This window comes from Nasonia vitripennis, chromosome 2 (assembly GCF_009193385.2).
Source record: "Nasonia vitripennis strain AsymCx chromosome 2, Nvit_psr_1.1, whole genome shotgun sequence".
In the NCBI taxonomy this organism is placed as follows: domain Eukaryota; kingdom Metazoa; phylum Arthropoda; class Insecta; order Hymenoptera; family Pteromalidae; genus Nasonia; species Nasonia vitripennis.
The window spans coordinates 21,750,841-21,775,835 of record NC_045758.1 but is presented as its reverse complement, the minus strand read 5'-3'; the positions used below and the strand labels follow the sequence as shown (position 1 = coordinate 21,775,835).

The window sequence follows — 24,995 nt, the reverse complement described above, 5'->3', positions numbered from 1 at the left end:
CGCTTATGCAGAAAGGGACGGCCGATAGACGGGGTAGCTGATGTATGCGGTCTCTCTCTCTCTCTCTCTCTCTCTCTCTCTCTCTCTCTCTCTCTCACTCTCCCTCCCTCTCTCGGCTGGATATAGGAGCGCCGCACTCGTGTCATGTATATAGAAGCAACGACGGCAGCAGCAGCAGCAGCAGCAGCAGCAGCAAAAGAAGAAGACGACGACGGCGACGAAGGAGTTAGAGAGGCGCAGAAGGCAGCGCAGAGCTCGGAGAGGGGAGAGAACAAACCGGGGGTTTGTTGGCATGGTCTTAGCGACTTGTAAGAGCGCCGGGCCCCAGTCGAACTCCTTCCTCTACGAGCGACGGACCGTTCGTCAATCAATCCTCTCTCTCTCTCGCTCTCTCTCTCTCTCTCTCTCTCTCTCTCTCTCTCCCTCGCCCTCTTATTCGCTCGCGCTCTCACGCACGTCGCTTTACATAAGGATCGCGCGGAAGTATCGGGCACGCACGTGTGACTCGACGCGAGGAAACGCAAGACGCGATGTCGGGGGTGCTCGTCGCCCTGCTGCTGCTCGTCGCCGGCACGAGGTGCGGACGGGCCAGCTCGGAGGAGAGCCCACTCCAGCGGAGAATGGCCAGCGGCAACACCGGCTCCTGGATCTTCGGCGAGGAGAAACCCTCGCCCGCGGAGTTGTTCAACGTCACCAGGGTGCTCCAGCCTGACTACCAGATCAGGGCCACCCTCGATCCCAACAATGTGTTTCAGTGAGCGTTTTTTCTTTGATACATACGTACAAGTCTATGAGATACCGCTTTCGCCGATAAAAGTCGCGCTCTCGAAATAACAGGAGTGAATCGTCGCGTCTATCGCGAAAATCAACGCCGCGACGCACCCAAAAACACGTAACCGAGCGCCTCGATATTTTTACAGTAAACAGTACCCGTTTTGTTAATGGACGTTAAAGCCCGTGGGAGGCTCTCTTTCTGTGTCAACATCGGGCGCTAAGTAGGGAAATATTTTTTTGACTTTGTCCGACTTTTGCGCGCACACGCGGCGTTTTTATAGCACATTTTATATGCACAAAGGCCGCGAGTATATAATTGACCGAGAATAAACAGAGAGTCGGCGTGAAAAACGCGAAACCGTTCCCAACCAAACCGGCGCGCAGCAGCACGGTATAACGTGCAAAGCGTCGAATTATCGCCTTACGTAACGGAGACGAGAGTTCGTCTCGCTGACAATGACTCCGTCTCCCTCCCTCTCTCTCTCTCTCTCTCTCTCTCTCTCTCTCTCTCTCTCTCTCTCTCTCTCTCTCTCTCGCTCGCTCGCTCGCTCGCTCTCTTGTAGTCCTCTTCCTTTTACGCTAGAAAAGCGAGCCTACGCGGCCGTTGATGCGCACCGAAATATAAAGAATAGTATGCAGAGCCGGCGGCGGGCATCATGCCAGCGCGGAATACACCACGTGCCTTGACTCGCGTGCCTTAAACGACAGACGAGAGAGCGATGCACGTGGAGCCACGACTCCGAAGCCGAGCGTGCGCATGTTTAATAAACCGTCGAGCGACGCCCTGGCGGAATTAGCGCGAAAATAATCCTCGCGGAGGCGCTTTTTCCTCTTTGCCGGAGCTTTGAAGTGCGCGCGGCCAAAAAGTCGTGCGACTTCAAACAAAAGCTTCGCGAAGCAGCGACACGACTCTGCAGCGCGTGTACGCGAAGAACGCGCAGCTGCGGCGAGTCTCTAATTGCGAGGCTCGGCCCGCCTCTCGCGCTTTCACAATGAAACTTTGTTGAAAACGACGAGCGCGCGACGGTCGCGCGTACGTGCGAGCCGATAGTGATTCGCTGTGACGAGCTCGCTCGCGCGTGGCAAGTATGCGACTTTTCAGACGTTTCCCTCCTCCGAGTGCTTTTGTTGCAGCCGAGCCGAGTTAATCTTCCGTGATACACGTGTGCCCGTCGTCTTCGTCGGCTGTTCATCGCGTTGCTCGGTTTGTTCGCGGGGCGTAATTTTGGAACGCCGGGGGCTATTTTTACGCGCCGATGGCGCGGATTATTGAATCGGGCCGCGAGCGCGCGCTGATTGTCTCGTTAATGAACGTTATAGTGTCGATGTTTCATTAACGGAAAATTATGTATGCGTAGGCAAACGCCAAAGTTGCATCGCTTACGCTTTATCCCGTTGTGAAAATCTTAATGAAATTCTTCGGAGACTCGGGCAAACGAAGCGTTAGTTATTCCAAACTTGACAGCCTGCTATTGCTCGTCGTCGGCGCGCGCAACATGTCGTAAAAAGGCTAAACGTTATTTGCAACAACACGCCCCGTTCTCTACGGCGCGACGCTTTGTAATCCACACCTTTTGCTACGACCTAATGGCACTGATAAAGAAAGTCTCTCAAATTAGTCCTGCTGATTCCCGCAGGTTTACGCGCGAGTGGTGTGCAGAAAAAAGAAAAATCGGGACTCAAAAATCGTCGTCGAAAGCTATACGCCCGAGTAAACAAGCCTCGTCAGTTCGCAGCTCGGCTGTTGTATTTTTCCGGCGAGGCGCGTGTGCGCGCGCGGCAAAGGAGAAGCGACAAGCCGACAGATATTTCGTCGGCGGCGCATTAACTTTTCCCCGCGCTTCGCGCGGCAGAGGAGGGCAGAGGACAGGAACGATGTGTCACCTGTCCATCATCGGCGTCGTTGCTCGTCGGCGAGCTCCGCACTGCACTCCCCCGTCGCGGAGGAATAGCTGCCGCGAGTTAAGCGGGTATAAGTGGAGGAGGCAAGACTAACGCGGCTCGCGTGCGCCAAACGACGCGCTGCGTCGCGACGCTACGCGCCATAAAGCCGAGCAATCGAGAGCAGCCCTTCGGCTATATGCGCGGGTATATAGATATATATATATATATATATATATGCCTACGTGTATGAGCGAGCTTGTGCAGCAAGTCAAGTTAATGCGCGCGCGCGCGCTGCTAAAGGCACTAGATTCCCGACACGAGATATCGGCTCTTTTAAGGCTGCGGTTTGTGCGCAGGGCCGAGGCGCTTCGTTAAATCTTGGCTCGTGAGGACTTTTTTCTCTTCTGGCATAAATAATTTCGCTCGTGCACCTACTTTCCTGCTTTCGTTCGTTCGGGGAAGTCGGGAGGAAAATGTAGTGCACCGCGCGATGTTTAGGTATTTTTAGCGAGAAAACGAAATATTTTTACTTTGCGCTATTCTTCTTGTTTTGGAAGTTTATTGGATGATTTATTAATTGATTTATAGCTTTCGTTTTTTATTGAGTCGTTGAACGCTGGAAAGCGCATACAAATTAAGTTTTTTCTCAGTGTCACACTAACAAATTTTGTTCGAGATTAGTATATTGGGTATTAAACCGTGCATTTATTACTACTCGAAAAATTTGTTTAAAATGCAATTATTGTATACGATAAAATTTGTACATATCGAATCCTCAAACTGATTATTACTTGGAGAGAACTTGACAAATGAATGACAAGAATAATATCTTCTAATAATCATTATCTTCTTTCGGATTATAAATTCTAACAACAAGGCGGTGCACTAATTATTCTGTTTCATTTTTGCAAAAGTAAAGCTTTGAATCCTGGCTGTATAAAAATCATTAGTTCAAGCATTATATATTGTTATGATTTACTTGCAAATTTACTACAATGTAAGTTGTCCCAATCAAAAAAAGAGCATGCACACGAGCTCCTTTTCCATCAATGCACTCGTCGACTGATTCATTCGGCGCACGCTAGTCTACAGAGAGTGTATAGGTATATGTATATAAGCGAGGAAGCTTGCGCGAGAGTATTATAGTGTCGCGCTCGCAAGCCTCGTCGCGCAGCCGGATTTAGCTCGGGGGTCGCGGGCCGCGACCCCAGACGCCGCGACGCCGGCATTGTGTCCCGTCGCTAATTTTACAATGGTCCCCATATAAACCGGCGGCGAGCACGTGCGCGCCCCCGTGATGCTCGTATCTTCGTTCCCGCGAAAACGCCTCTCTCTCTCTCTCTCTCTCTCATTCCCCTCCAAAAGACGCCGCCGCTGCAGCTTCGGGCCAAGAATTCAGCCGCGCGTCGAAGGAGCTATAAATTTTAAATTAGCACGAGAAGAGCGCGCACACGTGCGTGCAGCTTTCTGGAAAAGCTTTTCAATAATACGCGCGCACGGGACTATTAGATCGCGCCACTGCACTAGTGGTATATGGGGTTTTATTGCTGCAGTTCCGTACGGCTGGAGTTTATTAAGTACTTGTATATAAGTACCAAGTGTCGAAGGGTTTTGATTTCGGGGATCGAGCTCCAAATTTGTTTGGAGTTATACTCGGTCGTTGGTTGGTACTTTGTGTTCGAAATCGGGACGTTTTATGTTTGAATCGTGCCATATTCTCATAACCTGTGCTCTATAAACGTGCATGGCAATTTACACGTATTATATACAACCCAGTCCTCGGAGCTTTTTATACTACATTTTATACAGCGATACAATAGCACCTTTCTAATGCCGCAACTCTCAAAATGATTACTTTTTTCCAATACAGGTATAATCAATTCCGAATCTAATAAAAATAAGCTTGCAGTATCGCCTGTCCTAGACGCGACTCGCGTCTCTACTTTTATTCCATTTCAAAAAGCATATACGAGTATCATTTTCGAAATCCCGTATTATATAGCAGCTTTCACTGTTCAAAAAACTTCTCAATTCTCGATTGTCCTGCACGTCGAGTGCTACTATACAACCATAATCTCGATCCCATATAACATAAGACGCATACTTACGCATACTATGCGCGCACTGAAACTTATTGTCCGCGTGCAGGTATCGATTATGCCGACCGCATCAAATAAGCGCAAATCGCGACGTTCAGCCTCAGAAAAAATATCGCAGTATAAGCTTCGTACGAAATGTCACATGGAAATACTAGCTGTCTCTATGCGGTGAAGAAGAAGCAACGCGGCGGCGAGAGCAAAATAGCCTCGTCTCGCGAGAACACAAGTACCCACGGCAGAGACACGCACGGCGTATTGGTATATAAGTGGAGTAAATGTCGCGCGTCCAACGGCAGTAGCGGCTTTTAGTGACATTTATGGGGAAGTCGGCGGCGGCGACGCTGCAGTGGCAAAAAGATACGTGGATCGTGGAAAAGAGAGCCGATGTTCGCGGACCTTTCGCACGCTAGCTTATATGTAGCGCGCCTCGCTCGTCTCGGCATGTAGGTGTGCACGTCGGTTTATTTATAAGGCGCACACGACGCTAAATCAGAGTTATGTGTGCTGCAGTGCACATACACCAAAGGCAATGTTTGTGCGATTTGTTTACGTTACACAGCCAAGTAGTACGCAAATTATCGCGTATTTCGAGGCTTCTCGGAAAATCGAATTATTCCGCTTGACCGCAAAGAATCCGCCAATACGCCCTCGAACTTCAATCGAGTTCATCGGTATTATTATAACCTTCCCGTAAACAACACGCACTCTTGACGTTGCACGGAAAATTATTTTAATAATTCGCGAAGGCTTCTCGTGATGATGATATTTTTTTCCTGCCTGGAGAAAATTATTGAAACGAACTGTTTTTAAGCGATCGGTATATATTTGAAGGAAAAAATCGCATGCATACTTAAAACCGAAGGACGTACGCGCGAACGCGGCGGCAACCTATACGGCCTGTTGTTTGTACTCTGGAATCCCAACCTACCCATTAGCGCACAACTGATACTTTCGTTCGGCTTCTTACGCGTTTCTTTTTCCTCGATTTTTACGCACACCACACAATGCGTATTGCGCGCTGCTTGAAAAACCGGGCTCCTTTATTTAGCCGGCGAAATAGCGAGGAAAGCGAACGAGCATCGAAAAATTTGTTGAGACAAATCGATCTCCAGAGAGATCGGTTGGCCGATTTAAAGCGCGCGCATTATACACAATGGAACACATGTAGAGGCATCCGTTAAAGTTTCAATTATTCAAAGTAACAGTGAATCCGGCTAATTCAAAGCGGGTTTAATTTATGGGCGGGCATCCGAATAAAGGCACAGAAGAAGCGGGAGCAGCGCAACATCCCTGGGAGATCGGCGGAGAGAAAGAGGAGAGAGAAATCGCGAAGAATCGGCAGCGGCGGCGGCGGCCGGCGAGCGAAGAGAGTTTCTCCTTTATTTCGCGCGGGGCACTTTCACCGGTACACATCGACGTTAACATCGCCAGATGGGATGAGCACAGCTCGTCAATTCTTATAGCTGTCGTGTCGCGACGGTTATATGGGAAAATTTTAAATGTACACTTCGCTCGATATGAATTTCACGTAAATCATGGAATCCGCTTGGGCAACGAGTGCTGGTGCAAATTTGTTACAGCCGCCGGTGCTAGCCGGGCTCGCGGTACGCAGTTTGATTTTATGTTTGTGTATAGAATATGCTCCGAGCGACGTATGGCATTGAGCGATTCTTTTATGAGGCCTGCTGCGCCGAGCCGATGCTCGCGGGATAGAGAGAAAAAAGACGGTAATAAATATTGATTGAATACGAAAACGCTTACATCGTCGGCGATTGATTGATACCGTTGCGTTCTTTCGATGTAATATGAAAACGATTAGCGATACTCCTATACACGCGGTATTTTTATTATGTGACCAAGACTTTCGCGTGAATTTTCATGGATACAGTATATCGCAAACTCGTTTATGTAAATAATTAAATTTTACGTTGTCGGGCTTGATTCGTTATAACTCTTTCTAGCCCAACTAGGCCCAACAAAAGGCAGTTTTAGTTAAAGTGGCACACCATTATATTATGTATACATTCTGGTGCTCACGGATTATGATGAGAGAAATAAGAAAGTGTTGATGCACCATCTATACATTTCAAGTGGTAGGGGAAGGGCTAATCTAACACTGTTTTTTCGTATCGCAGACTAAGCACATTTACACGTACGTAGATTCAACATATATATGCTTAAATCAAAATTCACTTCCAGTATAGACCCAATATTTTTTCATTAAATTTTCTTCTGCTTTTCGACCGTGCCAAGGCGTTTCAAAATATCGCGGGAATTAAAAATTTGAATGACCAAAAATCTTTATGATTTAAATCGGTTATCAATCATCGACTTATCATATCAGTCTAATCATACTATAGCTAATATTATGCAGATTTTAGCGCGTGGATTTATAAAGTCCCTGATTTGATATATTGACAAAGATATGCTGTTTACAAATAAGTTTCTTTGCTGCGCGTGCATGTAAGGAATGGTAATTTATTTCGTTATGTACTCTAAACAAGATGCTCATTATCAGGATTCTTGACATTGTCATAAAAAGGCAAGAATCCCATAATAAAAAATGTCCTTAATGAGCACATCCGTCCACAATCGAAGAAAGCACATACTGAATACAAACTATCGAAGATGCACAAAAAAGCTAATTCTTGCTTTACGCTGGAGAAACGATGCGGGATCCGCCGCAAACTTGAGAAATTCCAAACATCCAAGTAAAAAGTAATCTCGAAATGTATGCCCATAAGAAAGCTGTTACCACTGGATTCTCCAAGTCGTACAATGTTGCAGTAAATTTAATCTTCAATCTTTTTACCGGCATAAATATTTGGATCATAAAATGAGTGTTTTTATTTTTATTAAAAAATCATGTTACGCGCATAAAATTTGCATAAATATTTACTACTTGTTTCATGCACCAACTAAAGGAATAAACAATATGTATATATGCAGCCGAAATTTTGCAGAATACGTTATCGAATACCGGTGGAATATCAAGTCCCAGAGGTCCTTGAACCGAGTTTTAGGTCTTTGGAATTCTAGCTGCGTATAATCTATCAAGTATTACTCAGCAAATATATTAAACTCTACAAAGACGTTGAAGTATGGAAAAAAACCTGTGCATTTGATAATACTTAAACTATAATATCAACAGAATTGTTTTTTAAGATTTTTTAGCTCAAAAAATAGTGTAAAGTTGAAACGACATCAAGATAATGTTTTTACATCATATCACTTATTGATGCACTAAAATTACAAAATCTACATCATGAATTGTTCATTTTTTAATTAAAATTTCGTAAGTATACATAATTTTAGAATGCCATTTTTTTTAACTTAATAAAGTGATGACTGGATGTTTTAAAGAAGTCAATAAAGCGATTTGATTGGTTGAGAAACAAAAACCGGTCTAAATATAGTTAATATTTTGATCTTCTAACTTCAAGAAAATTGAACGCGTGAACTGCACATTAGAATTAAGAACAGAAATCTTAGATATTTTCTGCTCTATAGTCAAAAGTCTATAGAAATGTATTATTACAAAAGGTAAGCTCTACATAATTAATAAAAGCTGACTCAGTACCTAACCCGTAGAAATGTGGAATCTATCAGGAGCTGCTTAACCAAAAAGATATATTTTATTAAATAAAATTCATAACAAACCTGGTAGAAAATCACTTATAAAAACTAGGAAAAATCCTAAGAACTATAAGTGTTAGAAAGTACGCCATAATTTCTGGCCACGCAGTTAAATCGCATAAAATAAACAACATATTATGTTCTTCACCTAATGCGCCTTGAAAAATTTTAATCATTTTGAGAAAAGAACCCTGTTATTGGCACTCCACCCATCTAAATGTCACCCCGCTCATCATACTGCCACCCGCCATAAGGACACTCCACCCGTGAAAATTTACCCCACCCGTCAAAAATGACACCCCCTCCCCTACCACCCCTAATTACACCCATCTTACGATGGGTATAAATACGGCTGTTCGACGCAGCTTTCATCAGTTGACGTTTGGTTCTTGTTGGAGCATCAATAATAAACGTATCCAAAATGAGTTCCAAAACTAACGATGCATCGATTTCGACTAGCCCAGTTTCAAGTTTGGCAACAAATTTGCAAAATAATATGAATATCAAAACACCGTCACCGACAAAAAATCGCAGAAAAATCAAAATCAAAAGGCGCCTGCACCAAATATGCAATCAAATGTCCGAGATAAAACTGTCTCCGCCTCCGCAGCAGCAGCAGCAGCAGCAGCAGCAACAACAGCAGCACCAAAATATGGACCAGGACGAATTGGACCTTTTTTGCCAAGCAAGTACTGTTAAAAAAGGCTCAAAACGTGCGATCGAACAACCCGAAACTCTAGCTCCCCGAAGCGTACGCCGAAAACTAAACCTATAGTTTAAGAACTATCTTAAATTTTACTGACAAATTAACAACGTTAATGCTTAACAGTAACATAGCAATATATGCCGACAAATTATAGAAAATAAGGCTTTAGATAATGCAATGTAAAATAAACACTGATAAACTATTAAAAAATAATACCTAAATAATAATAATAATAATCTGATTCAACAAATTAATGGATATCGTTTATATTAGCATGGCAAACTTTTTATCTCACTGACAAGCCACAATCAATGTCTCAATGAGTATATTTTGTGCACGGTTTTGTTCGACAAGGCATCATTTTTGCACAATAATTGTCATGCTATTATAAAGTATATCCATCAATTTGTTTATTCAGATAGCATGACCGTATCATATAAAGTAGGTTTGTATCAAATATAATAAATTAAGTATTAATTAAATCGAACTGTATTATAAGCCGGTGATAAATCTAGCCCTAAGATCGCATTGGCTTTTTCTCTACCGTTGCTAGAATTATCAACCCGATTCTGACCGAGTGCCGTCGCACGTGGGGGGGGGGGGGGAGTTTCTGCGTAGGATCTAGGATATATTCTGCTCAGCAAACAACAAATTTGACGGATTCTGGGCTCCTTAATTATCTATATATAAATGGGTATTGATGATTCTATAAGTTCAATAAGCTTTAGTGGTATACGACAAATATACAAATGTCTGTATTTAGGCAGCCGATGGGCAAAGGCAGGCTAGGGCTCTGATGGGCAGCAGCCCACCTGAGGAGTGACTGCGGACCATTAGGGGCCTAAGCAGGAATAGATTGCGGCTGGCCGTTGGCTGGCTGACGGGCCATTGGAGGGTAGGATACAGCTGTGGAACCTGAGACTGAGGGACTCCGGGAACTGCAGGTGGTGCGAGTATGAAACGGAGACCACCTCCCACCTGCTGTGTGTATACCCAGCTTTTGCAGGAACAAGACAGAGGGTGTGGGAGGTTCCCATGTTGGGGTTAGAGGAGCTAAGGTTAAAAAGCTTGGCATCAATTTGCCGAGTTGCCGAAGCTATAAACAAAGTTTTATAAAGTAACTACTAATGGTAAAGGAGGCACAGCACAATGGCCTTCGCCTGAGTGCTCGATCGGCACGTCCCCGTGCAGGGGCCGCCGCAGTTCACCTCCGCCCAATATGACTACGACTATGACTAGGCGTTAGGCAAATAATGCTATCAATTTCAGCAAATGAAATACAAATGCATTAAAACGTCCGCGAGGCTCAGATAACTAAGGCTCGTGGTCATACAAATTTCGCCTCCTGAAAGGCGTGAGTGCTGGTTTCCAGTCAAGCTCAATTTTTCGTAAAAGATTTGTAACATATAAATCGTTATTCAATGCGTTCCTTTAACAAAGGTCTCTCACGCGTGTCAATTTCTGACCTCTAAATGCAATACCCCACGTGTAAATTGGGTGGATATTCAATCTAAAAAAAAGCGTTGCATTTTGTAACGAAACTGGCAAGCAAAACTACGATTGAGAACCTGAAAAATTGCCAGTTACCAGGGTGTCGTTTCTACCTGCAGGGAAACATTAACACGCATTCGAAAATATTTTTTTTCTACATTGCTAAATTTTTTTCTTGATTCATTAACAAGAGATTGCCCAGCATCTCATTTGAATCTTAACACTGGCGATATGCTAATCAATCCTGACGTCGCTTTTAAAAAAAAACTGTCTTATTTGGTAACTGATTCACTTATAATATAGAAAAACACCCTATTTTCTTATTAAAAAAAGAACGGAAACAGAAGGACTTTATTATTCTATTCATCCCTGACCTCGGTGGAATAGTAATATCATACTGGATGCAGATGAATTAATTCCAGGTTTTATTATCTCCTGCCGAAGAGTGGACCGCCCCCAACGCTACTGGTCAGCCCATGCAGCGGACCGATCTCTTGGAGCGTCAGCTACATCGAGCCTCCACAAAATGATCAGCACGCGGAAGGTATACCGAGTGCATGCAGAGAGATCTAATATACACAAAACAGAGCCGACGTCGGCGTCTATAAGCTCGCGCGTTCCTCGGCATCTCTCCCTCTTACTTCCCTCGTTCGTCCGACTATACAAGCGAGCGTAGTCCACTGCTCTGAGTTTATTATTGTTACTCAACTCTAGTTGTTTACTTTTCTTTTCAAACGGCGAGCTTCAAATTACCAGACGCCGTGTTGTCCGACTATTTTTACAATCGGTGCGTGTAATGATATGCGACTGAAGAATCGTTTTAATTACACAATCGTAGATAACTAGAGGAGTACAAGAAAAAATGAAATTTCTCATCGTTCAATACCTTCTCACTTCTCTCACTCTTTCTTTCTCTCTCGGCTCTTGCTTCTGTTTATACTCGGCGTTGAGTTGCTCGACGGGCGCGCAAACACGAGAGCGAATATAAGCCAGAGTCCTCTCTCGCGTTGTCGGCCCTCTCATCTCTCTCTCTCTCTCTCTCTCTCTCTCTCTCTCTCTCTCTCTCTCTCTCTCACTTCTGCTCTTCTCTCCTCTTTTTCTCCGCGTGTCCCCCGCGCGTTTCTCCGCTTTCCGCGGCGTTTGGACTCATTTATAGCTTGTCGTCAAAGTAGCGAGTATATCGGCAGCTGTAAACTATTTCGCGACGTCTAGACGCGCGCGCGCAACCCTTCGCGTCTCTCCGTTTCCGAGGCCCGTGACGAAATTAGAATTCGACATCGCCAGCAGAGAGAGAGAGAGAGAGGGGCTCGACATTCTCACCCACCTTGTCTCGCCTCTCTCTTTCGAGACTCGCTGCCGCGAAGCTAGCGCGGTCGTCGATCTCTTCATCCTTGTTTTACTAGATTCCACCGATTTCCAACTTAACCGTTTCCTCCCGTCCCTCCGTACAGAGCCGTGCAGCCTTAAAATAGACATTTTTCAATGAATGAATGCCCGGCTCTGTGCGCCGAGAGCTGAATGAAAGCGCTGCATAATTCTACGGCCCGCGTATATTTATAACCGCATCGCACCGAATAGTTTGCAACCCCTTCGCTCTGATGTTCGCCAGCGGGCACGCAGCAGACGCACTCGTGGAAGGTGAAGCAGATGGTACCGGGCTCGCGGCTCTTCGAGTACAAGGGCGCGGAGGCGCGAAACTTCACCATAGCCGACGCCCGGGACGACCTCTACCTCGTCGAGATGAAGCCGGTGAGCTCGCCGATGCTCGACCAGCTGAGGACGCGCTCGCCCAACACGGTCCTGCTCTACCACACCTCCGACGCCCTGAGCCTGCTGCCCGGTAACCTGGCCGCCCCGTCCTCCTCCTCGTCCAAGGGCAAGCGACACCAGCCGGTCCTGGAGTTTCAGCAGAAGTGGAGCCGCCGCAGACTTATCGTCTCCTGGAACAAGAGGTAGGTGAATCTCTCGTCGAGAACGAGTGGCGAGTCGGATTAATCAAGTGAAACAAAGTGGACGATGACTCAGCGCTCTTTGGCTGGAAGTTCTTTGGCGTCACGTTTCAGTCGCGTTGACTCCAATCAGTCGAGCTACCTACTGGCCGTGACTTCGGGAGCGCACCTGCACCCGCCGACCCTCTGCGCCGCCGAGAACATACTGAAGAAGCACCCCTGCCCGACTCGAGGCACCACGAGCCAGCAGCAGGCCCAGCAGCAGGCCCAGCAGCAGGCCCAGCAGCAGGCCCAGCAGCAGAGGAGCGAGCCCGAGGGCCTGCACTGCGTCAGGAGGTCCAAGATCACGCTCTTCGGCGTCAAGTACAACACCACCTACTACTTCACGCTCTACATCGTGAGTAGAGTCAGCTCTCAATGAATCATTTGATTGATTATGCAATTACAGATTCTACATGATTGATTCTCGTCCGCAGATGAACACGCGCAACAACGTGTCGAGCAGGGTGGCCATGGACTCGTTCAGGTTCCAGAGGAAGCCGCCGATAACTCTGCAGGCCGGACACCCGGCGACGATCAACCTCAGGAATCGCGAGGGCATCGCTATTTTCCGCTATCGGCCCCGCGACAACGCGACGACGCAGTTCAAAATTTTGGCCTGTGGCGCCTGTTCGGCCAGAGCCAAGTTCCGCGCCGGGGAGTACTACACGGTAGGTTCACTTTGCGCTCAATGATGATTCGAAAGCATATTACTGTCTTTGTTTATGCCTGTGCGCAGGACCGACAGATCGACGGCGAGTTCGAGCTTCGCGCGCCAGCACTACCACCGGGCAAGAAGTTCACCATTCAGATAACCGCGTCTCCGGCCGACCTCGTGAAGATGTCGAGAATCAAGATCCTCGCGGTCGACGCCGACGCCGTTCGCTTCAGCGACGTAAGTAACCCGCTGGAAAAACAATGAGGATATTACTTAAAAAAAAGTTAGTCGCACACAACAAAGGTACGAAACACGTTGCAGAACTCGGCGGCGCCGCGGAAGCACGCGTGGGAGTACCGGACATGGCGCAAGTGCCGGCCGAACTCGTCGTCGTGGTGCGCAAGCTCCAGGACATCGGCGGCGGGGGCGGCGGGGGCGGCGGGGCCCTGCAGCAGTTCGCCCACGAGCACGAGCCGGAGAAGCCCGGCCCACTCGCTCACGAGGCCCTGCCCTTCCTCTCCCTGAGCTGCGCCCACGGACACGCACGCGTACGCACCGCTGCACCGCCTGGCCCCGTTGCATTGACACTTTCAAAATGGCATCTCCCTCTCTCTCTCCCTCTCTCTCTCTCTCTCTCCCTCAAGGCACTTGCCTTTTATCGCGCGAGCAATTGCCTTGCGCGTCGATGCCTTCGAAAGGGAAACGCGTTGCGAAATGGATGCTGGCTTCGCGCTCGCGGGGTGGAGTCTTGCGCGTTGGCCGAATGATCGAGAGCCGAGCTGACGGAGATTGGGTAATGTGTTTTGTGCCGATGGACTGCGATGAATATTGAAAATTTTGCGATCGGAATGATGAATGATCGAGTGTAGGAACGGCCGAGGCCAGAGAAAGGAGCAATAAATATTTGGGTGACAATATTTGTATTTATCTCGAATAGGAAAATTCGTTGCCTAGCGCGCTGATGTAGAACGAGCGAATGCTGGTGTAAACCCTGGAGTAGTGAACGGCGATCGAGCTTTGAAACTAGACTATGTCTACTTAGTAATATTCGGTGTTCAAAGTTTAATGCGTCTTGATCGCATTTACTACCACTACTAACTGAAATACTCAAACCGTAATCTCACAAGTATAAAAGTTGTAACGAGTGGATATCCTATTTATGACTGTGCCTGCAAGTTTTGTTTATTCTACGAAACACTCTAAAAGCGAATCTGCAAACACTTGGTATCCTTATTTTTATCCATAAAACTACCACGTATAGCAAGATTGATAAAAATTATACGAAAGTCTCAAGTTATTGGCAACTTTTATACGTCACTATTTACGTTTGTACTAAACGTAACAACGACCTTTTTCATAGTATTATTTGTATAAAAAAATTAATACGTCTTTGTGTATTTTATAATCTAATTAATTTAACTTAACCGTATGCATTTAATTGGAAGTATCCCTATTTAACTTTTGATAATCGAGTAGAAACACAATTACTGATGTAATTTTCTATAACATTTCTACTTTGTATCGGGCGTAAATCTTAGTTAATTTTATGACTATTTATCGAACATACGACTAACTCGAATAAAGACGCTTCAAAAAAGCGTACGTAATATCATTGTTTGTTTCGCTAAAAATATAGTCTCGATATTTTGCCGGATATATTGTGTACATAAAGCATGCGATGCAACGACTATACGAAGTATGTACACGTGAAATATAAATGTGTGACTGTATGTGTGACGTGATTAAATGCGTTTAATATGTTATTCGCGGTACGATCGAGTACCGAGATTCCTGGAAAATTCAACGTAAATAATACGTTTTTCTTTTATTAGCACGTACAAAGCATGTAATGCGCGTTTCGTTTCGCGATGGAAAATGTCGGTGTTTATGCAATGCATGAATTGTTATGTGAATCGCTGAAAATTACTAAAAATTGTACCATTCGCAAACAGCCTCTTTCATATGTATTCGACTTGTATTCATGAAATAAATAAATCCGCATTTTCAGCCGATTATTATCCAATTGAATTAGCTAATGTTAAGGTGATTTGTAATATGTCAAAATACTCTTGTATAAATTTCAATTTTTCTACAAATTTCTTTCCAACATTATTATTTTTCATTTCATTATTAAGAACCTCATCCCCCAATTGCGTACCTATTATTTTCATAAAAATTAACATCCATGATTAGTTTATGCTTGCAATAAGTTTAATTCAGTGGAGGGAACAAAAAAATTAAGTAGTTGTAATGTATGCATCATATGCGCCGCGGAAAATTGCAATAAGCTCACAGACTTTGCGAATTGTAAACACGCTTCCCGACCATCTGTCCGTTGAGCCGATGTTAAACAATAAACGTCGATCATATTATCCTGACCGGGTATATCTGGAGTGGACGCACTGAAATCTCGATCAGAAATTCATAAAAGCTGCTGTCGGTTTTCGTTATCGTTTAGTCGTCGGTCGCACTTGTGTCTCACCTTGTGAGAATTTCCGCGAACAAGGTATCGACGATTTTCGGTAGAACTTATCGATTGTCATCAAATTTTGCACGATTGACATTTTCGAATAAATCATGAATACGTTACCAATAGTGTCTAATAGAATAAACGCATAGAGTGAAATCCGTTAAAAACATGTTTATTTTGTGGAATACCATGTCGGTTAACAAACTGTTTGTCCTCGAAGAAGACTTCGAGGTTCTTCTGGAAAACATAAGGCTGATTTTTCAAGTTCTGATTTGGCCGATAGTAATAACCGGTCTGATCAGCAACGCCGCGGTGCTGGTGCGAATAATTTTGGCTCCGAGCGGAAAATTTTCAATGCTGAAGCCATTCTACCGGTGCGCTTTGCTGTCGTTCGCCATTTCCGATTTGATGCTGTTGATTTCTTCGGGCTCCAACACACTGACGATGGTGAGCCAACGAACGACGTTGCTGTGGAAATTGCCCGACTGGTCGTGCAGTGCTGTACCCTTTTTTCAAACCGTGGCGATTTTTATCGGCTCGTTGACACTGGCTGGGATAGCCATAGATCGGTACGGTAAATCACGATTTGCATTTTATTTCCTGCAAACACAGTTAGTGACATAAACGTATCTTGATTCTATAGATACAGGGCTCTGACGCCGAGATATCCTCCGGACGACGGTCATAAATGGCCGTATGCCATATTATTTAACATGCTCATTTGGCTCATCGCCATGGCAGCCTCGTACCCGATATTGGGAATGTACGAGATCGACTCGCTTATCGTCATTAGACCGGACTCGACGGTTTACGAGTACGTACTCTTCTTGCTTTAAACTATTACACCGAAAGAGCAATATAAAGCGCTGAAATTCTGGACAAACATTGAAACTCGCCAAATGCGGCGAGCGCGCAGCTTTAAAAACAAAGCGCGCCTGTTTAGCTATACTTTTTGTACTTTTCAGGGGACGGATATGCTCAACGAACCAAGCGCACGCAGCTCTCGTTTACACAGCGCTGTTCGTCACAATATTCATTCCCCTTGCGCTGATTTTCGTAACAGTGCATGTGCTTCTGGCGCTAAACATTTGGCGCCGCCAAGAGCAGAGCAACAAGTCCCAGCTCTCTTCTGGAAACGATTCGCAATCCACGGAATTTTCAACAGGTCAGGGTGAACTATATTCGTTTCTGTAAATTATCGTCCCCCTTTTGTGCTGCGTGTTATTCTTGAAGATTGTTTAAAATTTCTTTTACTGCCCTGTGAACTTCAACTAACTGTTTTCGAGGTATCACTGCGACGAGAATAGACGTCGTAAACTCTTGCGCGATTTTGTTTTTCCTCGGCATGGTTTGTTGTCGATACATGCCCTCACAGAGAAGTCAGTTTACGCTGATTTCAACGTGGGAAGTTGAAAGTAGAGTCAGTCAAGTTTCGCTGTCAGACAGAAAGTCCTTGTCTCAGGGTGTCGGCCGATACGTTTGACGGACCCTTTTCTTCAGCTGATGTTTTATTTTGAGTTTGCTTCACACTACTCATACAACATCATGATGAAACTTTTATGATGAAATAATGGTATATTTTTAATTTCAGTTTCGAGCAACGCTCAGCGACGGAAAACGCCTCACCCGCAACGATGCATGACGTCCAACCACATGAGACGCAAGAAAAGGACGGTAAACGTCATCCTCGTTCTGATCTTTGTCTTTCTCGTGGGGCGACTCCCGGTGTGGATATTTCTCGTGTACAAACTGCACACAAAGTTGAGCGGGACCTTGTGGCCGCACCTACAGGTTGTCTTCACCGCTCTGACATTCGTAAACGCTGCCCTCGACCCCTTCCTCTACGCGTTTCTGTGCGAAGCTCTATCGTTGCTTACCTTTTTGCAAACTTGCACTACCAAGAAACAAGCCGACGTGACGCCATACGATGACGAGAGGAAAGTCGCCGTTGACATAAATCCTGCCATTGTTCCTCGAGGACCTTATTCATTCTGACAGACCACTATATATATATATATATAGCGTCGTTTACTTGGATTTTTTTACACAAGGATTTAATAACTTTGCATTATTAGTATATAGTAATGTGAAAATTAATAAAAGTTGACGTAAGAAATAATCATTTGATTTATTGTATTATTTGATGTATAAATTTATAATTATAAACTATATAGCTTACTGTTTCGTCCAAATAATAACGAAATGTGCTATCTACACTCTAACTGTAGATGATGCAAATAATCTCGATGGTCTTTTATAGCGATCCAATAATAGCTAATCAGCGTCTGAAAGTATTTACTTAATTTTGCGAGAAGCCTGCCGCATAAATGTATTTATTTAATATTTACATTCTCGTTCAGCAAGCTACTCTGGCATTGGAATTGCAAAGAAATGTCGAGCGTGTGTCGCCTACGATATCCTTGTACTCTCCCAACGATTTCGCCATTCACCCAGCTAATAATTTACCCCTGCCTGTACGCCATTCAAAAGATAAAGCAATCAATATCAATGCGGTCATTTATATAGTCATCATAGCAAAAAGCAGACCAACGCATTCTCTCGGTCGCAAATACAAATAACGTTCTATACCCCACAAGAGAAAAAAAACGACTCAGATCTCAGCCAGTATGACTTTAGCCAGCAAGCCGCTCGCGCTGTGGGGCGGCTCGTAGCGCAGGGCTTGGATCGCCTTGAACAAAAGCTCGTTCCTGTCCTGGCCGGGACACATCGACAGCTCGCGCAACGCGATCGCGCGGTACAGCGACAGACGCGCCCCGTAAGGATCGACCAGAGCGATTGTGTCGATCATTCGCTGGCAGAGTTCCGCCTTCTTGGGGTCGTCGGCGGGCAGCAGTTGCATCAGCGAATGGCCGATCGTGAGGCAGTGCTGATGACACGGATGCAGCAGTACGGTTAAGCTGGAACAAAGGCGTCAGCCGGTTTCTCGATTTTTCACGATTTCGTATCATCGTAAAACAATCTTACCGGAACAGCAGGTCGGACATGATGTCCTTGTCGGCGGCGCTCATGGCTGCGTCGACCTCCTCGCCGAGTCTGTCGGTGAGCTGGGCGACCTCTCCGGCGCTCAGGACGCCGGGACAGTCCTTGCAGGACCAGTCGGTCTCGGGGTTGAGGGGATCGTCGGGGGTGACGAAGCCCTTCTCGCAGGGGCACTTGAGCGTGCCGAGGTGGCTGCCGAGCTCCGTCGGATCGGCGCAGCGCTCGCACCGGCAGCTGAAGTACTTGGTCGCGAGCAAGTGCTCCCGCCGGACCCGCGTCGCCCACAGCACGTGCGTGTACGTCGTGCTCAGGTGGTCGGCCCTGTGGAGAACGATTTTTTCATTTCAATTCCACTCTGCATACTTGAAGTTGTACGAGAGCTCGTACTTTTTGATGTCCGTGACGGCGTAGACGTTGATCCTCGGCCTGCCCTGCTCGTCGAGCTCGAAGCTGTACCTCGTGTTGGCGACGCAGCGGTGCTCGAGGAGGCAGGCGGTCTCGTAAATGGCTGCCGAGCCTTCGGGCGGGTTGGTTTCCAGAGCGTTCACGTCGATGAGGCCGCAGACCTTGGGCAGAGCCTCGGCCGATCCCTGGTCCAGGGACAGCAGGGAGCCGAGGTACTGCTTCACGGCCTCCATCTCCTCGTGGGCCTCGGTGCCGGGACCTCGACTCTCTTCGTGACTCTGGAGCTTCGACAGGACGCGCCACTTCTTCGGGTTCTTGCGGCGCAGAATCAGCACTCGCAGTATCAGCAGGTAGTCGCACCTGAGGGTAAACGAGGCATTCAATTTTTGTCCAATTTTTGTCCAATTTTTGTCCGTCCGTAAAACAAGCACATGGCTACCTGGGCATGAGTCGGGCCTTGGCGAGGATGCCGCACTCGTAGCCGTGTCGGTTCTCGTCGACGAGTCCGTCGCAGGCGAGTCTGCAGGCAGGCCAGGCGCAGTTTGGGCAGCGACAGACGGCGTCCCTGACACCGCAGCCGACGCAGACGCGCTCTTCGACGTGAGACGAGGGGCCCCAGACGATCGGCGCCTCGGAGATGATGAGGTCGTCGGGCTTGAGATCGCGCGTCGCCAGCAGGTGACGGCCCAGCTCCTGGTTCTCGCGCTCCTCGTAAGCTCGGCAGCTGGTCTTGTGGCGCGGCCAGTGCTCGCGCTGGTGCTCCTTGCCGCAGTAGAAGGCGAGCTTGCAGCTCCCGCAGCGCGTTGTCGCCGCCTTGCTGCAGACGGCGCAGCTGCCCTCCGTCTTGCCGGTGTCGCTCATCGCTGAGGTCGAGGTTGGTCGGCTGTACATTTTAATAGATAAACATATTTATTACAAAGCTTTAGAATTCGTGTAATCGTGCAAATAAAAATTTATAATACATAAATATTTTTTTTTCAAACTTTCGAATTGCTGCGAACTACAACTCAAACGCAAATATCAATTTTATAATTGACGATAAGAATTGCGAGTTGACAAGTTGTATTTTCAACTGAGTCGCAATTGATTTTTATCTAACTCGCTATTGATACAAGATTGTATTGTCGACACGCTCCGTTAAGATGCTGGCAGCATACGTGTCTTCTTATACATAAAAACTGAGTACTACACAAAAAGATTGATTCTGCTAGATCCAAATGCATTTATAGAATTGTTAAAACAATTGAGATTACACAACACGCAACCTTTTACATAAGTACAATCATTTATGAATTATAAATACTAAATACGTTTATTAACGTTCGCTCACCTCGATTCACTATACTATTTGCACAAAATGTTATTCGAATAATTTAGATTAACAACTTTTTACGTAAAACACATGGTGGTATTCACAAAATAAATAGATCTACTTTGTTATTTAAATAAAAACTTTAACTTTAATAACGATTTATAGAATGTAACTGCTGCTGCCTAAAAAATTGTACCGGGTGCAAGGAAGTTCGTATCTGCTCTACGGCCTCTAAGAAAAGCTGTAGAATACTCGGGTGGGGATGTGTTTAATTTTAACGCGCCAGAATTAGAAGAGCATGTGGGGCCCATCGAGGAACGTTGAACTGCCTTGCATCTGCAGATCAAACTTTTCATAATAATCAGATACTTGACAGTCATTCACATTTGTTATTTTGATATTTTATACATCAAAACAAAAATATACACATTAAAATTAAATAAACGTTGGTGGGTTATTTCAATAAAGAAATTGGAGTATAATTTGTTAATTTAATTGTTTATTAGAATTTTTTGTATAACTAAGAAAACAAGTTTTTTCATACCGATAATACCTAATGAATCAAACGGAAAACTTTGAGCTCAGCTCAATATTTGAATACAATATAACGATTCAACATAACGAAAATAAATTGCATATCAAATATAAATATATATACATTTAAACTGAGTTCACATGTGCAACGAGCATCATCAGTTTCAGAACTCAATATTACAGCTAGTAATTGTATTTTATTCAGTTTGGCAAAGACGTAGCCGTTGTGCGGCACTGTATAAAACTCGATATCTTGTATCATTGTGTAATAAATAAAAATATATATATATATATATATATATATATATATATATATATATATATATATATTACAGTCATTCCTTACAAAGCCTATCATCGACTTGGTATATTTATGATTTAGTTAATTTTTACAAATAGATTCGTGAAAAAGTAATAATTCTTTTCGAGTACTGTACACTTAGGAAGGCAATTTTGAACATATTCATAGAGACTTTACATACTTTTCACGTTTGTTCTTACGCCTTTTAATGATGTGAGTGATAAGAGTGAAATTAGCATAGATAATTTACATAGCATGCGGAACGTTGTGCCTACTCTAATTGTACAAGCACGAAATTCTGAAATATTTGCATATTTCTCTGTACACGTATCTACTTTGATCAGCACCTTTGACATGACTTTCATTAATGCATTTTAGACGTCAATTTGAAATTTAACCAACTTTTAGAAAATATATTGAGTGTCAAACATTTGGAATGATACATATTTTCAAGTTTCTTATTTCCATCTAAAGAATAGATATCGAAACAAAAAACTGTTGATATTATTTTACAGCATCATAAATAATAATGAATCCCGCTCCACGTTCACTAGATGACGGCATTAAAAAATACATTACTAATTTTCAAAGCCTATCAAACATCATTTTAAAGAATATCATCATATTTCAATGACTCTTGTGTTTATATGACAAAGCCATTTCATCATATCACATTCATATTATCATACTATTACAGGACTCGAATTATCTTCGAAATAGTAAAAAAGAAACAATTTTAAACCAACAACTTTTTGGTCACTAAACTAAGAGATAACATTGTTATTCAAAAATATTTAACACAAGTTGTAAAAAATTTATAACAATGCATATCTTACAGTCAGTACTAAATTTAAATCAGTTTAATATAAACATACTGTTTTTATAATTCTCCTAAAGAAAGCTGCGCTCCCTTGAAAGCCTCTTTTTTTAACGTAGTTTAATTCGATAAAAATCTTATTATAATTTTTTCTTTGTGCTGTTCACATCGCCGTTTTGTTTCTCTTCCAATCTTGGAGGGATAAAAGATAATCGAAGATGATTGACACCGTCCTTAACAGCGCTAATTAGATTACAAACGATTACCGACGGTGTCTCGTACTCATTAGGTACTATTCCATCTACAGACGATTCGAAGAAACTGAACAATGGGAACCAAATCCTCGTTCTATTTGAATCACGCTGCATTAGTGCTTGATTGTTGGCTAATGTATGGTAATATAAAAACAGTCGAGACGTTATGTAGAACGCAACGAAAACATCAATGGAATAATGTTCGTGTGCAGCCAGTATAAAGAATATACCAAACATATTTAGCATCCACGTAAATGTGTGGGCAAAATAAAGACCTCTAGGAGTATCTGAAAAGCATAGCAATCATTAATGAAAATGTTCTTTAGTGCTTGTAATATTTTAATAAGCGTATTTAAAAAATGATAACCCTAATAATGTTTATAGAACCTTACTTACACTCAGTAATAAAAAAATTTAACATTGTCAGAGCTACAGTATGTCCGCTAAACATATAATCTCCACAAGTACGAACACCTTGAATAGACATACCAGCACCCCTCCATATCACATATGCCATTTCAATTTTGTTGTAAAGTTCGTTGTAAAAGCTGTTGGAAAAAGTACAACATATTATATAATAATGTGTGATTGATTTAGAATTTTCTCTCATCAAAAAAAAAAAAATCAACTTGAAGTAAACAAAGCAATGAACTAACCTGGATGAATCTGTGATATGAATAGTTCTTGGTTGGCATTGCAGATGTGCACCTGGTACTGACAGAGAAGTAATGAGCATTGTAACACATCTCAATAAAAATACTGTGCCAGACAAAGCAAAAAATCTTCTTAATAGTATAAACCTAAGTGGCAAAATATATACAATTTATCATATTATCTTTTCAGATAGTTATTTTTCAAAGTATTCATAATAAATAAATTATATTCACCTATATTTATGAAATATAAGAACAAGTAGCCATATAGCAAAGAGCAGCGTTCCAGTTACCTCGCACATATCGAATGCCCATGGTATGTGTGGTACATTATCTAAGAATATGTCTGGCAATGGTGGATACTTCTTCATGTCAGGCACTCTATCATGAACTATGACCATCACAAAGGCAGTTATCCACGTGACAATAAATAAATAACCTAAACTAATAAACGCCTTCCAAATTTCTGGAGGTAATTGGGAGGCAGTTCCATCCTCAGATATCGATGCAGAGTAAAATTCCTGATCAATAGAACCCTCATTCGTTCCTGGGCTTAGAGTAAACTAAAAATACAATTTAGCCAAATTTTAATTTTATTAATTCTGTAACTAAATTTTATATATGTCTTTAAATGTAATACATATATAGTAATAATTAATATACTCACATCAGTATTTTTTGAAGTAAAAAAATTTTGAGAAGGAAACAATTCTATGTGCCCCAGTTCTAATAAAAGTGGGACATTTTCTCTTTGTAACTGTTTGATACTAATGATCAATCTTTTTATAACACCGATCCTCAAACCTGACATTGTTTTTAAATCATCTTCTCGCAGAGTCAATAATGCTTTTCCATCTATTTCATGATCTTTAAATCTGCTAATAACGTCTGGATTCACGTGGCCAGTCTGATTTAACCAATTGACTACATCGTTAACACTCCACTCGGTAACATTTTTCGGTCTCATTTTTGCTCTTGACGCTAATTTCTGCTCCTCCCTCATTTGTTGATCGATCACTAAAAAATGCAATATAAATCAGAGTAGTTTAAATTTTAATATTGTTTAAGAATATTTACTAAAATGTTCAAGACTAACTTGCTTAAATGTTTGAGGAGGCAAGAGACAAACTGTCTTGAACGATGAAAGAAAGCAGACTGACAGGATTTTTCATCTCCAATGACTCATAACAGTTCACCTTTATCTGAACTGTGTCCAACCATTGTTTCCTTTCATCTTGACAAAGAACTATATCTTGAACTATCACTGTTGAACTTGTCTATATAGTCAGAAAACAGAAAATATATTAGAAACAAAGCATTAATTGGAATCTAATCATTCTGGCAAGCAACTGAAAATTATCTATCATAAAATATAAAAGTAGGACATAACTGTACATAAATACTCAAGACTTTTCAGTGACTCAAAAGCATTGGCATTTTCTTTATTTATAAGTAGTATATATGTCTATTAATTAACGATAGAAACAAAATATTTTTTATCATACTCTTAATTACAGTAATTAAAACAAGGAAGTCAAGGATGAGCAAAATGTGTGTCTGATTAAAATGAAAACGTGTTCATTACTCTTGAATGATACAAAAAATGAGGATTGCTTATTGTTCAATCGATGATAACAAAGAGATAATCTCAGTACATATTTTTATCTGTAGATTTCATAACCTTACTGATAATGCACATAAATACGCACACATATATATATTTTTTTTTTGGTGTTTACCTCATAGCTTGTCATTCACTGTCCGTGCGTTGTTAATTTCCTTTATAATACTTTCTACAACACAATGCTTTCATCACGTTCAATGTCCTACTGTTCATTACAAAATGAAGAGTCTTTGTTTTGCGCCAATACTTATCGCCTTTTCTTTGGTTTGAATAAATTTTCTACGTGATAAACAAGTGCTTCGTCAAAATATTTGTGACTAGCTGACGCTGTACTGAATTCGGCCGAAGCGATGTTGCCACATTTTTCCATTCACCTTTTCAGCTCGGGA

The 24,995-nt window shown here is 43.3% G+C and overlaps 4 protein-coding genes across 5 annotated transcripts; 2 read left to right on the top strand and 2 right to left on the bottom strand.

Moving 5' to 3' along the window:
- The first annotated feature begins 311 nt into the window (after nt 1-311).
- Nucleotides 312-15,254, top strand: LOC100678273 (protein NDNF-like). Of its 2 annotated transcripts, none has more exons than XM_016983192.3 (7): nt 312-754; nt 11,013-11,134; nt 12,200-12,542; nt 12,654-12,936; nt 13,016-13,249; nt 13,318-13,473; nt 13,558-15,254. In XM_016983192.3, the coding sequence occupies exons 1-7, from the start codon at nt 531-533 to the stop codon at nt 13,759-13,761; spliced, it is 1,566 nt and encodes a 521-aa protein (XP_016838681.1). In that variant the 5' UTR covers nt 312-530; the 3' UTR covers nt 13,762-15,254. The 2 variants fall into 2 exon arrangements, with proteins under 2 accessions (XP_016838681.1, XP_016838680.1); XM_016983191.3 differs by having other exon boundaries at nt 313-754; nt 12,633-12,936.
- Nucleotides 15,255-15,576: 322 nt separating this feature from the next.
- LOC103316850 (cardioacceleratory peptide receptor) lies at nt 15,577-17,818 on the top strand. Its single transcript, XM_032596617.1, has 4 exons — nt 15,577-16,275; nt 16,350-16,520; nt 16,672-16,871; nt 17,298-17,818. The coding sequence occupies exons 1-4, from the start codon at nt 15,875-15,877 to the stop codon at nt 17,699-17,701; spliced, it is 1,176 nt and encodes a 391-aa protein (XP_032452508.1). The 5' UTR covers nt 15,577-15,874; the 3' UTR covers nt 17,702-17,818.
- Nucleotides 17,816-20,818, bottom strand: LOC100117786 (SET domain-containing protein SmydA-8). The gene is made up of 5 exons (XM_001601884.5): nt 20,442-20,818; nt 19,551-19,994; nt 19,094-19,471; nt 18,692-19,027; nt 17,816-18,624 (listed from the first exon to the last, which is right to left on the bottom strand). The coding sequence occupies exons 2-5, from the start codon at nt 19,970-19,972 to the stop codon at nt 18,318-18,320; spliced, it is 1,443 nt and encodes a 480-aa protein (XP_001601934.2). The 5' UTR covers nt 19,973-19,994; nt 20,442-20,818; the 3' UTR covers nt 17,816-18,317.
- Nucleotides 20,819-21,295: 477 nt separating this feature from the next.
- Nucleotides 21,296-24,963, bottom strand: LOC100117750 (sphingomyelin synthase-related 1). The gene is made up of 7 exons (XM_001601855.6): nt 24,722-24,963; nt 24,079-24,259; nt 23,650-23,999; nt 23,217-23,545; nt 22,986-23,129; nt 22,726-22,877; nt 21,296-22,616 (listed from the first exon to the last, which is right to left on the bottom strand). Coding segments are annotated over exons 2-7 (1,377 nt in total). The 5' UTR covers nt 24,080-24,259; nt 24,722-24,963; the 3' UTR covers nt 21,296-22,215.
- Nucleotides 24,964-24,995: the final 32 nt, after the last annotated feature.